This window comes from Haematobia irritans, chromosome 4 (assembly GCF_050003625.1).
Source record: "Haematobia irritans isolate KBUSLIRL chromosome 4, ASM5000362v1, whole genome shotgun sequence".
Taxonomy (NCBI): domain Eukaryota; kingdom Metazoa; phylum Arthropoda; class Insecta; order Diptera; family Muscidae; genus Haematobia; species Haematobia irritans.
The window spans coordinates 43322755-43336823 of record NC_134400.1 but is presented as its reverse complement, the minus strand read 5'-3'; the positions used below and the strand labels follow the sequence as shown (position 1 = coordinate 43336823).

The following is a 14069-nucleotide window of genomic DNA, read 5'->3' as shown; positions in this document are numbered from 1 at the left end:
AGTGTTCTATTCTGAGCCAAAACACATACTTGAAGTCGATTGGACTAAAACTGTGACCTAGACTTTGATTACAAAAATGTGTTCACGGACAGACGGGCATGGCTATATCGACTCAGGAGCCCACCCTGAGCATTTTTGCCAAAGACACCATGTGTCTATCTCGTCTCCTTCTGGGTGTTGCAAACATATGCACTAACTTATAATACCCTGTTCCACAGTGTGGCGCAGGGTATAAATATGGGAAACATTTAAAATCTGAAGCAATTCTTAAGCAACTCTGCAAAAGTGTATTTATGATTTAACGGTCGATAGCTATGTATTAGAAGTATAGGAAAATTTCGACTTAGCAGTGGCGATTTTGCAAGGAAAATTTTGGTATATTGACTAATTTTGACGAAATAAAAAAACATATATATGGGAGCTATATCTAAATCTGAACCGAGTTCAACCAAGTTCGGCACACTTTACGATACTGTCAATAGCACTCCTTGTGCAAAATTTAAAGTTATTCAGGCTGAAATTCTGGCTTGTGGGGCCATATTAGTAGTTAACGGGCGAAAGATATATATGGGAGCTATATTTAAAACTGAAACGATTTATTCCAAAATCAATAGGGTTCTATTCTGAGCCAAAATACATTTGTGTGCCAAATTTGTGTTCACAGACAGACGGACATGGCTAGATCCTCTGAGCCGGCCCTGAGCAATATTGCCAAAGACACCATATGTCTACGAGTATATCGTCTCCTTCTGGGTGTTGCAAACATATGCACTAACATATAATACCCTGTTCTACAGTGTGGCGCAGGGTATAATTAATTGATACAGTTAATTTTTGTGATTGATATCTTTTAAAAAAATTTGTTGAATCACGAAAATTTTTATTTTAATAGGTTTCAATATTCAGTTAAAATTTGAATTGCAAAAATATTGGTGATATTGTTTTCTGTGTGTGTTTATAGATTAAAAAGAATTTCTTCAGTCAGATCATGTTGGGCCAAAAACTCACGAGACCAATTATCAATTTTATTTTGTAGTTCTGGTGTCAATTCATCTTTGTAGGATCCCACAATGCCTCGACGCATAAATCTGCAAATAAAAATAAAAATCAAACGATACTATACCATACAATGTTCCATACAAAGCCTAATACTACTGCTACTAGTCGAGCCATTTTGTGTTGTTACGATTTATAAGACTTTGCATCAAACATTCCAAACGCGACAGTTTCATGCATCATACTCCAGATTGAGCACGGTATTGCCACGTTATGGTTGTATGAGAACATATATCTGAGTCTTATAAGCAACGAGGAGAGTCCCAAAAGCCAATGGCACGAGCGCTGTTCGTTCGCACTATGCAATAGAAACTTAACCACGCGGCACCAATTCGGCTTTTAGCTTGCTTCGGCATTAACCTTGCTTCCGTACTAGTAGCTTGAGCAACTACTTAGCTTCCGCACTAATTGTTTCAGCAATACACTTGTTTCGGTACTAAGTGTTTAGTAATTAAAATTTCTTCCGCACCAGTAGCCTCGGCAGCTAGCTTTCTTCCGCCATAAACGTTTCGGCATTTATATTGTGTACGTATTAACTTGCTTCGGCATTAAGCTTGCTTCCGTACTAGTAGCTTGTGCAACTAGTTAGCTTCCGCACTAATTGTTTCAGCAATACGCTTGCTTCGGCACTAAGTGTTTCGTAATTAAGATTTCTTAGGCAGCAGTAGCCTCGGCAGCTAGCTTTCTTCCGCCATAAACGTTTCGGAATTTATATTGCGTACGTATTAGTCGCTTACGCACACATTGTTTCGGCATGTAACTTGCTTTCGCATTAAGTGTTTCGTAATTTAGCTTGCTTCCGCACTAGTAGCTTCAACAGCTAGCTGGCTTCAGCACCAAGTGTTTTGTCTTTTAAATTGGTTACTTATTAGTAGCATCCACAATAAATGTTTCCGCACTAATGGTTTCGGCATTTAGCTTGCTTCCGCGCTTGTGGTCTCAGCACCTAGTTTGCTCCCTCAATTTCCTTAACTAGCACCTCTATAGACCTGTACATTCTTACACAAAGAAGGTGTAATCGCTCTATGAATGGCTCATTGCTCATCGCTCTGCTGGTAGTAATACAGAGACCTCCGAACCTACTGTTCCACCATCGGGACCTTCGAACCTACTGTTCCCAACAGTTACCTTTGGGCCTACTGTTCCACCACAGAGACCTTCGGGCCATTTATTCCATTACAGAGATCTTTGGGTCTACTGTTCCACCACATAGACCATCGGTACTACTGTTCCACCATAGAGACCTTCGGGCCTACTGTTCCACACACAAAGATTTTCGGGCCTACTGTTCCACTACAGAGACTTTGGGGCCTACTGTTCCACCACACAGACCTTCTGGCCTACTGTTCCACCAAACAGACCTACGGGTCTCCTGTTCCACCACAGAGAATCGAACTATCATCAACGAACCGAACATGCCCGCATTGCATACAACGGAAGTCACCGTGTTGCAAGGGTTAGCATGCCCGCCTTGCACACACAAGGTCGTGGGTTCGATTCCTGCTTCGACCTAACACCAAAAAGTTTTTCAGCGGTGGATTATCCCACCTCAGTAATGCTGGTGACATTTCTGAGGGTTTCAAAACTTCTCTAAGTGGTTTCACTGCAATGTGGAACGCCGTTCGAACTCGGCTATGAAAAGGAGGCCCCTTCTCATTGAGCTTAACACGGAATCGGGCAGCACTCAGTGATGGGAGAGAAGTTCACCACTGTGGTATCACAATGGACTGAATAGTCTAAGTGAGCCTGATGCATCGGGCTGCCACTTAACCTAACCATCAACGAACCGTATACTCAACAGCCAACGATCAGTAAAGAACCGACGCACTAATCACCGAAACGAATATCTCATCAAATACCAATCATCAAACAACCGAAAAATCGAAGTACTGTCAACCTGACGATTATCTACGAACCGATTTCGTTTATCTTCATCTTAGCGAAGATACCAGAATATCGATGGCATCCCTGTCTGCTTGCTCCCATCAGCTCAGATACTAATCATATTAGAAAGATTATCATATATCATATAACTAATTTATAAAATAGTTTTAATCAATAAAACCGAACTGATTAATATTTAACTCGAAAGAGGTTCTTATTCCGAAATGAATAAGAAATGTTTAGTGAGTCCTTACGCATACCCCGAAGACGACTGACTTTACCTCAGCCGACGAGAAAATCAAGTACAGCGGGGAAGTTAGAGTAACGAACCGAACCAACAAAGCTCCACTTTCCGAGCAGACAACGACTCGTACTGTTTTTCTGTAAACAACATTACATCGTGTGATTTTAATTTAGGGTTCATGGGCCTTCAAAGCGATCCTGAACAACCACTGGTCTACGTCAGACGAAAACAAACTACGTTAGATTAGTCTCTACTTACTCAAATTCCTTTTTAACGGTAGTAGTACTTTCTTTGAGATCTGATGTCATGTTAGTTTGCCTGTTTGCTGTAAATTTAAGATAAAATCAAATTAAAATCAAAAACGTTTTATTGTGAGAAATATTAATATCCTACCTTTCATACTATCGAACGATAAATGTTTTAACAATTTTTCCATGTCTTCCGCATTTAATTGAGGTCTTTCCAAAAAGTCACATAATTTCTCTATAACACCTTTTAGGTTCTTTTTCATTTCCTCATAGGTCACATAGAATATATTCGGCTCGTGACGCATCTTCCAAAAATCTACAATGTGAGTCCAATATGCTGTGTTCACAATTTCGTTATTTATGAAATCGGTGACATAGTCTTCCAAACTTTCACCGGACCATAAACATAAATTTTTGACGAAATGATAGGATGAGACAACGACATCTTTGCAATTGCGAGCCACGTAAATAATCTAGAATTCAAAGAATTTTGAGACATCAAAATACGGACAAACAAATAAACATAAATATGAGTTCAGTCTAATATGAGAAACCTGCAGAGTATGTTAGCAAACAAGCTGTGGAGCAAAGATTCGTTTACAACAACTTGTCCCATTCGGTGGGAAATACTCGACTGCCATGATATTAGAGAATTCTGCATGAGACTGATTAATAAGGCAAATCCGACCCAATCTCCTGTGAAGTGCGGTTCTTATGAAAAAAATCTGAAAGTTTGTAGGGCTCTACAGAACACTTTGACTGATTTGCCAACAATTGCTATAAATAGTATTCTGCTTTCCTAAGAAAAACATGGGTAAAGGTATTCTTACGCTGACCAGGCACTTTTACCCTTATTACCCAATTTTTATACCCTTCACTATAGGATGGGGATGGGGGTATATTAACTTTGTCATTCCGTTTGTAACACATCGAAATATTGCTCTAAGACCCCATAAGGTATATATATATTCTGGATCGTGGTGAAATTCTGAGTCGATCTAAGCATGTCCGTCCGTCTGTTGCAATCACGCTAACTTCCGAACGACACAAGCTATCGACTTGAAACTTTGCACATGTAGGTGTTATTCATGTAGGTCGGATGGTATTGCAAAAGGGCCATATCGGACCACTTTTACGTATAGCCCCCATATAAACCGATGCTCAGATTTGGTTTGCAGAGCCTCTTGGAGGAGCAAAGTTCATCCGATCCAGTTGAAATTTGGTACATTATGTAAGCATATGCTCTCTAACAACCATGCAAAAATTGGTCCATATCGGTCCATAATTATATGTAGCCCCCATATAAACCGATCTCCAAATTTGGCTTGCGGAGCCTCTAATAGAATCAAATTTCATTCGATCCGGCTGAAATTTGGTACATGGTGTTAGTATATGGTTTCTAACAACCATGCAAAAATTGGTCCACATCGGTTCATAATTATAATTATATAGCCCCCATATAAACCGACCCCCAGATTTGATTTGCGGAGCCTCTAAAAGAAACAAATTTCATCCGATCCGGCTGTAATTAAATGGTGTTAGTGTATGGTCTCTAACAACCATGCAAAAATTGGTCCGCATTGGTCCATTATTTTATATAGCCCTCATATAAACCGATCCCCAGATTTGACCTAACAAGCCTCATGGATGAGCAAAATTCATTCGATTCGGTTGAAATTCGGTACGTGGTGTTAGTATATGGTCTCTAATAATCATGCAGGAATTGGTCCATATCGGTCCATAATTATATGTAGCCCCCATATAAACCGATCCCCAGATTTACCCTCCGGAGCCCCTTGGAAGAGCAAAATTCATCCGATCCGGTTGAAATTAGGTATGTGGTGAAATTTGCGCTAGTAAGGGGTGATACGGACAAAATTTGGAGCTCCGCCCAATTGAGAAATACTGGGCTATTGTCAAACGGAACCTAAAGAAGACCAAAAAAACTGCTAAGGGCGAGCAGCAGTTCAAGGCAAACTGGCTTTCTGCGGCGAAGAAGGTGGACAAGGTGGCTGTACAAAATCTGATGGCAGGTGTCAAGCGTGAGGCCCGGCAATTCGGATTTGGAAAAGCGAAAGCCTAAATGAATTTTATACTAAATGAACTTGAAAAAGAAATTTAATTTGATTTTTTTAAATAAACGATTTCACCGATTTACACGCGTTTTCCCTTGACCAAATTTTGACCGTATCACCCTTTATATGGCCGCTAACAACCATGCCAAAATTGGTCCATATGGGTCTATAGAAAATGTTGCCAAAATATTATTACTATAGAAAATTTTGTCAAAATTTTATTACTATAGAAAATTTTGTCAAAATGTTATTACTATACAACATTTTTTCAATAGAAAATTTTGTCAAAATTTTATTTCTATAGAAAAATTTGTCAAAATTTTACTACTATACAAAATGTTGTCAAGATTTTATTTCTATAGAAAATATTGTCAAAATTTTATTTCTATAGAAAATTTTGTCAAAATTTTATTTCTACAGAAAATTTTGTTAACATTTTATTTCTATAAAAAATTTTGTCAAACTGAGTTATATACGTATTTATTCGGCCTTTTTATACCCTCCATCATAGGATGGGGGTATATTAACGTTGTCATTCCGTTTGTAACACATCGAAATATTGCTCTAAGACCCCATAAAGTATATATATTCTGGGTCGTGGTGAAATTCTGAGTCGATCTAAGCATGTCCGTCCGTCCGTCTGTTGAAATCACGCTAACTTCCGAACCGAACAAGCTATCGACTTGAAACTTGTCACAAGTAGTTGTTATCGATGTAGGTCGGATGGTATTGAAAATGGGCCATATCGGTCCACTTTTATGTATAGCTCCATATAAAGGGACCCTCAGATTTGGCTTGTGGAGCCTCTAACAGAAGCATATTTCATCCGATCCGGCTGAAATTTGGTACATGGTCTTGGTATATGGTCTCTAACAACCATGCAAAAATTGGTCCATATCGGCCCATATCGGTCCATAATTATATATAGCCCCCATATAAACCGATCCCCAGATTTGGCTTGTGGAGCCTCTAAGAGAAGCATATTTAATCCGATCCGGCTGAAATTTGGTACATGGCGTTAGTATATGGTCTCTAACAATCATGCAAAAATTGGTCGACATCGGTCCATGATTATATATAGCCCCCATATATACCGATCCCCAGATTTGGCTTGCGGAGCCTCAAAGAGAAGCAAATTTCATACGATCCGGCTGAAATTTGGTACATGATGTTGGTATATGGTCTCTAACAACCATGCAAAAATTGGTCCATATCGGTCCTTAATTATATATAGCCCCCATATAAACCGATACCCAGATTTGGCTTGTGGAGCCTCTAAGAGAAGTATATTTAATCCAATCCGGCTGAAATTTGGTACATGGCGTTAGTATATGGTCTCTAACAATCATGCAAAAATTGGTCCACATCGGTCCAAAATTATATATAGCCCCCATATAAACCGATCTCCAGATTTGGCTCGCGAAGCCTCAAAGAGAAGCAAAATGCATCCGATCCGGCTGAGATTTGGTACATGGTATTGGTATATGGTCTCTAGCAACCGTGCAAAAATTGGTCCATATCGGTCCATAATTATATATAGCCCCCTTATAAAACTTTCTCCAGATTTGACCTCCGGAGCCTCTTGGAGGAGCAAAATTCATCCGATCCGATTAAAATTAGGAACGTGGTGTTAGTATATGGTCGCTAACAACCATACCAAAATTGGTCCAATCACAAAAAAATTGGTCCATATCGGTTCATAATCATGGTTGCCACTAGAGCCAAAAATAATCTAGCAAAATTTTATTTCTATAGAAAATTTTGTCAAAATTTTATTTCTAGAGAAAATTTTGTTAAAATTTTATTCGGTTCATAATAAAATTTTCATCATTGTCAAAATTTTATTTCTATAGAAAATTTTGTTCAAATTTTATTCGGGTCATAATCATGGTTGCCACTCGAGCCAAAAATAATCTACCAAGATTTTATTTCTATAGAAAATTTTGTCAAAAGTTTATTTCTATAGAAAATTTTGTGAAAATTTTATTCCTATAGAAAATTTTGTTAAAATTTTATTTCTGTAGACATTTTTGTCAAAATTTTCTTTCTATAGAAAATTTTGTGAAAATTTTTATTTTTATAGAATATTTTGTGAAAATTTTATTTCTATAGAAAATTTTGTTAAAATTTTATTTCTGTAGAAAATTTTGTCGAAATTTTATGTCTACTTTGTCAAACTGAAAAATATACATATTGGATCGATCTTTTTATACCCACCACCTTGGAATGGTGACGGTGTTATAATAAGTTTGTCATTCCGTTTGTAACACATCGAAATATCGATTTCCGACTATATAAAGTATATATATTCTTGATCAGGGAGAAATTCTAAGACGATATAAGCATGTCCGTCCGTCTGTCTGTCTGTCTGTCTGTTGTAATCACGCTACAGCCTTCAATAATGGCGCTATCGTCCCGAAATTTGGCACAGATTAGGTTTTTGTTTGCAGGCAGGTCAAGTTCGAAGATGGGCTATATCGGTCCAAGTTTTGATATAGTCCCATATAAACCGATCTCCCGATTTGGGGTCTTGGGCTTATAGAAATCGAAGTTTTTATCCACTTTGCCTGAAATTTGAAATCTAGAGGTATTTTATGACCATAAAGAGGTGTGCCAAAAATGGTGAGTATCGGTCCATGTTTTGGTATAGCCCCCATATAGGTCGATCTCCCGATTTTACTTCTTGGGCTTATAGAAACCGCAGTTTTTATTCAATTTACCTGAAATTGGAAATCTAGAGGTATTGTAGGACCACAAATACGTATGCCAAAAATTGTGAGTATCGTTCCATGTTTTGGTATGGTCCCCATATAAAATGACCTCACGATTTGGGGTCTTGGGCTTATAGAAACCGTAGTTTTTATCCAATTTGTCTGAAATTGAAAATCTAGAGGTATTTTACGACCATTAAGAGGTATGCCAAAAATGGTGAGTATCGGTCCATGTTTTGGTATAGCCCCCATATAGGTCGATCTCCCGATTTTACTTCTTGGGCTTATAGAAACCGCAGTTTTTATTCAATTTACCTGAAATTGGAAATGTAGAGGTATTGTAGGACCACAAATACGTGTGCCAAAAATTGTGAGTATCGGTCCATGTTTTGGTATGGTCCCCATATAAAACGACCTCCCGATTTGGGGTCTTGGGTTTATAGAACCCGTAGTTTTTATCCAATTTGTCTGAAATTGGAAATCTAGAGGTATTTTAGGACCATAAAGAGGTGTGCCAAAAATGGTGAGTATCGGTCCATGTTTTGGTATAGCCCCCATATAGACCGATCTCCCGATTTTACTTCTTGGGCTTATAGAAACCGCAGTTTTTATTCAATTTACCTGAAATTGGAAATCTAGAGGTATTGTAGGACCACAAATACGTGTGCCAAAAATTGTGAGTATCGGTCCATGTTATGGTATGGTCCCCATATAAAACGACCTTCCGATTTGGGGTCTTGGGCTTACAGAAACCCTAGTTTTTATCCAATTTGCTTGAATTTGAAAATCTAGAGGTATTTTAGGACCATAAAGAGGTGTGCCGAAAATGGTGAGTATCGGTCCATATTTTGGTATAGCCCCCATATAGACCGATTTCCCGATTTTACTTCTTGGGCTTCTAGAATCCGAAGTTTTTATCCTATTTACCTGAAATTGGAAATCTAGAGGTATTTTCGGGTTATAAAGAGGTGTGTTGAAAACGGTGCGTATCGGTCCATATTTTAGTATAGCCCCCATAAGAACGATCTCCCGATTTAACTCCTTGGGTTTCTAGAAACCGTAGGTTTTATTTGATTTGCCTGAAATTGTAAATATTCTGCTATTTTAGGCTCACAAAAACGTGTATCGGATTAAGTTTTTATCGGTCAATTTGGTAATGCCACCATATAAACCGACTTCACTTCTTGAGGGTGTAGAAGGCGCACGGATCATGAAAATTGCTTGAAACTCAATGTAAAATTTCCAGATTTTACTTCTACAGATTTAAGATTTCAAATCAAGACGTTATTTTATGATTTTCTTGCACACTTACAAAAGATGTTAATGATTCCTCTAAAACTCAAACAAAAATGGTTCTTATAAATTCAGAATCTGATATAGTCCTGATAGGTTAAATCTTTAGATTTATCTTCGGGAAGTGTCCTCAAGTCCTCAAGCCCTCCTGAAATTTCAAAGGAAACCCTAATATTTGGTTCATGGTGGTGGGTATTTAAGATTCGGCCCGGCCGAACTTACTGCTGTATATACTTGTTTGATTTAATATATACCACGTATGGACTTACATACAATTTAGAAGATGGTGTTAGGAGGTTTTAAGATACCTTGCCATCGGCAAGCGTTACCGCAACTTAAGTAATTAGATTGTGGGTGGCAGTGTTTAGAAGAAGTTTCTACGTAATCCATGATGGAGGGTACATAAGCTTCGGCCTGGCCGAACTTACGGCCGTATATACTTGTTTAGTTTAATATATACCACGTATGGACTACCTTGCAATTTAGAAGACGGTGTTAGGAAGTTTTAAGATACCTTGCCATTGGCAAGTGTTACCGCAAATAATTCGATTGTGGATGACATTCTTCACTAGAAGTTTCTACGCAATCCATGGTGGAGGGTACATAAGCTTCGACCTGGCCAAACTTACGGCCGTATATACTTGTAATGCTTACCTTTGGTTTCCGTGACCATAATTCTCGTGGCAATAAATTTGGATGTAAATGACTTTTTAATACACGCGGACTGGCTAGCGATTTACTTAACTCCAGGGCATTAGGCACGATGGGTGACATTCCAGATATCCTATTGAAAGATAATTGGAGTCTTATAGGAGTCCTTTTCAATCATATTTTATTAACTATGGCTACTTACTCCAGAAATGGACTGCGTGTAGTCAGTGGCAATTTTTTGGCTTGTTCATAATCTAAATTATTCATCAATAACCAGACAGTCTCTTGCATCCAGGTGGTGCCACATTTCATATAAGTCAAAACGAATACGTCATCAGGCCTAACTTGATAGTTAAGAATGTCCTCGACAATTGTATCGAATAGTGCAGGCATTGTGCACCAATTGGTAAGCCAGTTTTTCTTCAATGGTACCTCAAGACCAAAAGCTGAATATCTTTTCAATGGAAATGGTGATCGCGCCTTACTCGATACCGTATTTATCGGCCTGGATATGTACAGTTTTTCTCTGCCAGCCATTTTTTGCAGTGGTTAATACTTGCTTTCATAAAATATAGTTTACTACTAAACGCACATGTTATTTGCTTTAAAACATTAGGCCATGAAGCATATCATGCTCAGCACAATTTAGAAAGTAGTGTCCCCATATTTTGATAAGATGTTGACTGAATTCAGCTATCAACTGATATCCCATATTGATATCAACAAACACCCATTATCACTATTAGACAAAATATCAGTTTATTTCAATGTTTATAAAAAAAAATTTAAAAACTATCACCATGACGGAGCAAATTGCCCTAATTCCGTTTGCTTTTTTACTTCGTTTAATGCAGAAGTAATTAGAGAAATAGCCACCAAACGACCCGAAACCCAACTTGCTAGAGTGCCTAATAGAAGGTGTCTTTCAACGCACTAGGAGCCCTTACAACAACACAACAGTGAAGTCACGCTTCGAGATCTATAACTCTACTGGCGAAGCTAGATATGAAGAACGCTTTCAATAGCTTGAGTCTTGAAAGACTATCTTAAAACACGAGTTTTGATATAATAGGTTGGCTGATAAGTCCCCGGTCTGACACATGGATGGCGTCGCTAGTATTAAATTAATTTTATTTTTATATATTACCAACCTTCAAATGATTCGTGTCAAAATTTTACATCTGTAAGTCAATTAGTTTGTGAGATAGAGCGTCTTTTGTGAAGCAACTTTTGTTATTGTGAAAAAAATGGAAAAAAAGAAATTTCGTGTTTTGATAAAATACTGTTTTCTGAAGGGAAAAAATACGGTGGAAGCAAAAACTTGGCTTTATAATGAGTTTCCGGACTCTGCCCCAGGGAAATCACCAATAATGGATTGGTATGCAAAATTCAAGCGTGGTGAAATGAGCACGGAGGATGGTGATCGCAGTGGACGCCCGAAAGAGGTGGTTACCGACGAAAACATCAAGAAAATCCACAAAATGATTTTGAATGACCGTAAAATGAAGTTGATCGAGATAGCAGAGGCAATGAAGAGGTGATATCAAAGGAACGTGTTGGTCATATCATTCATCAATATTTGGATATGCGGAAGCTCTGTGCAAAATGCGTGCCGCGCGAGCTCACATTTGACCAAAAACAACAACGTGTTGATGATTCTGAGCGGTTGATGATTGCAGCTGTTAACTCGTAATACACCCGAGTTTTTCCGTCGATATGTGACAATGGATGAAACATGGCTCCTTCACTACACTCCTGAGTCCAATCGACAGTCGGCTGAGTGGACAGCGACCGGTGAACCGTCTGCGAAGCGTGGAAAGACTCAAAAGTCCGCTGGCAAAGTAATGGCCTCTGTCTTTTGGGATGCGCATGGAATAATTTTTATCGATTATCTTGAGAAGGGGAAAAACAATCAACAGTGACTATTATATGGCGTTATTGGAGCGTTTGAAGATCGAAATCGCGGCAAAACGGCCCCATATGAAGAAGAAAAAAGTGTTGTTCCACCAAGACAACGCACCGTGCCACAAGTCATTGAGAACGATGGCAAAAATTCATGAATTGGGCTTCGAATTGCTTCCCCACCCACCGTATTCTCCAGATCTGGCCCCCAGCGACTTTTTCTTTGTCTCAGACCTCAAAAGGATACTCGCAGGGGAAAAAATTGGCTGCAATGAAGAGGTGATCGCCGAAGGAGTACTACCAAAATGGTATCAAAAAATTGGAAAGTCGTTATAATCTTTGTATCGCTCTTGAAGGGAACTATGTTCAATAATAAAAATGAATTTTGACAAAAAAATGTGTTTTTCTTTGTTAGACCGGGGACTTATCAGCCAGCCTGTTATGACACTAGACATTACCAAAGAAGATTGGAGGTAACCTCAGCTTTCCCACGAGGTTCAATCCTCGGACCAGATCTTTGGAACGCAACATACGACGAGATACTGAAGATACCCATGCCAGACGATATATACCCTGTTGGCTGTGCTGATGGAATAGCAATTGTGACAAATGGGAGGAATTCTGAAGATGTTCAACTTCAAACTTCAACAAACCATGATACGTGCGTTAGTTGGGAGAGTGACAGGTCTGAGAACCACCTCGGCATACCGCACACTATCAGGGGAAGCCGCCTTTGTAATAGCAGGGATGATCCCTATACACCTCCGGGTGATTGAGCGACAAAAAGATTTCGAGGCCAAACAACAAGTTTCGGCAGACTCGATAACGAAAATCTAACGAGAGAGCAGAGATAAAAGGCAGGAAGTGAGTTCTGGGCGTCGACTCTACAGAGTCGAGCTAGAGCGAAAAATCTGCTTTTAGTACAGAGAAAGCAGCTCTGAAAATCACCGCAGCATACCGCACAGTATCTGGGGAAGCAGCATTAGTAATAGCAGAAACGATTCCAATAGACCTGCCGGCGATTGAGCGACGAAAGGATTTCGAGGCCAAACAACAAGTTGCGACAGACTTGATAACGAAAATCTAACAAGAGAGCACAGATAAAAGGCAGGAAGTGAGTTCTGGGCGTCGGCCCTATATAGTCGAGCTAGAGCGAAAAATCTGCTTTTAGTATAGAAAACGGCAGCTCTGATTATCACCACAGAATACCGCACAGTATCAGGGGAAACCGCGTTAGTAATAGCAGGGACGATCCCAATAGACCTCCAGGCGATTGAGCGGCAAAAGGTTTTCAGGGCCAAACAACAAGGGGCGACAGACTTGACACCGAACATCCGACAAGAGACTAGAGATACGTGGTAGGAATGATGGTGGAACGAGACAAAGGGCAGATGGACACACGTTTATGGAAGTAAAATCTGGGTGTCGATCCTACAGAGATGAGATAGAGTGAAAAAACTGCTTTCGGAAACAGAGCAGCTCTGATAATCACCTCTGCATACCGCACAGTATCAGGGGAAGCAGCATTAGTAATGTCAGAAACGATTCCAATAGACCTGCAGCCGATTGAGCGAGGCCAGACAACAAGTTGCGGCAGACTTGATAACGAAAATCTAACAATAGACCCTATATAGTCGAGCTAGAGCAAAAAATCTGCTTTTAGTACAGAAAACGGCAGCACTGATTATCAGCTCAGCATACCGCACAGTATCAGGGGTAGCGTTAGTATTAGCATGGACGATCCCAATAGACTTCCAGCCCACTAAGCGGCAAAAGGTTTTCGAGGCCAAACAACAAGGAGCGATAGTGTTGATACCGAACATCCAACAAGAACAGAGATAAATGGCAGAAACGTTGGAGGAACGAGACAAAGGGCAGATGAACACATCTCTATGAACGTGAGATCTGAACGTCGACCTTATAGAGACGAGCTAAAGCGAAAAAGCTGATTCATTACAGAGAACGGCAGCTCAGAGAATCACCTCAGCATACTACACAGTATCAG

At 39.4% G+C, this 14069-nt stretch overlaps 1 protein-coding gene across 1 annotated transcript; it reads right to left on the bottom strand.

Moving 5' to 3' along the window:
- Positions 1 to 859: 859 nt before the first annotated feature.
- On the bottom strand, positions 860 to 10788 carry LOC142233858 (sulfotransferase 1E1-like). Its single transcript, XM_075304923.1, has 5 exons — positions 10365 to 10788; positions 10166 to 10295; positions 3578 to 3905; positions 3443 to 3509; positions 860 to 1088 (listed from the first exon to the last, which is right to left on the bottom strand). The coding sequence occupies exons 1-5, from the start codon at positions 10697 to 10699 to the stop codon at positions 956 to 958; spliced, it is 993 nt and encodes a 330-aa protein (XP_075161038.1). The 5' UTR covers positions 10700 to 10788; the 3' UTR covers positions 860 to 955.
- Between the last annotated feature and the right edge of the window lie 3281 nt (positions 10789 to 14069).

Excerpts from the sequence above, each read along its gene's own strand:
- LOC142233858 (XM_075304923.1), bottom strand. The coding sequence starts at position 10,699 with ATGGCTGGCAGAGAAAAACTGTACATATCCAGGCCGATAAATACGGTA. Across the intron at positions 3,906-10,165 it reads TATGGTCACGGAAACCAAAG|ATTATTTACGTGGCTCGCAA; the intron begins GTAAGCATTACA and ends TTTGAATTCTAG. Across the intron at positions 3,510-3,577 it reads ATCGTTCGATAGTATGAAAG|CAAACAGGCAAACTAACATG; the intron begins GTAGGATATTAA and ends TTAAATTTACAG.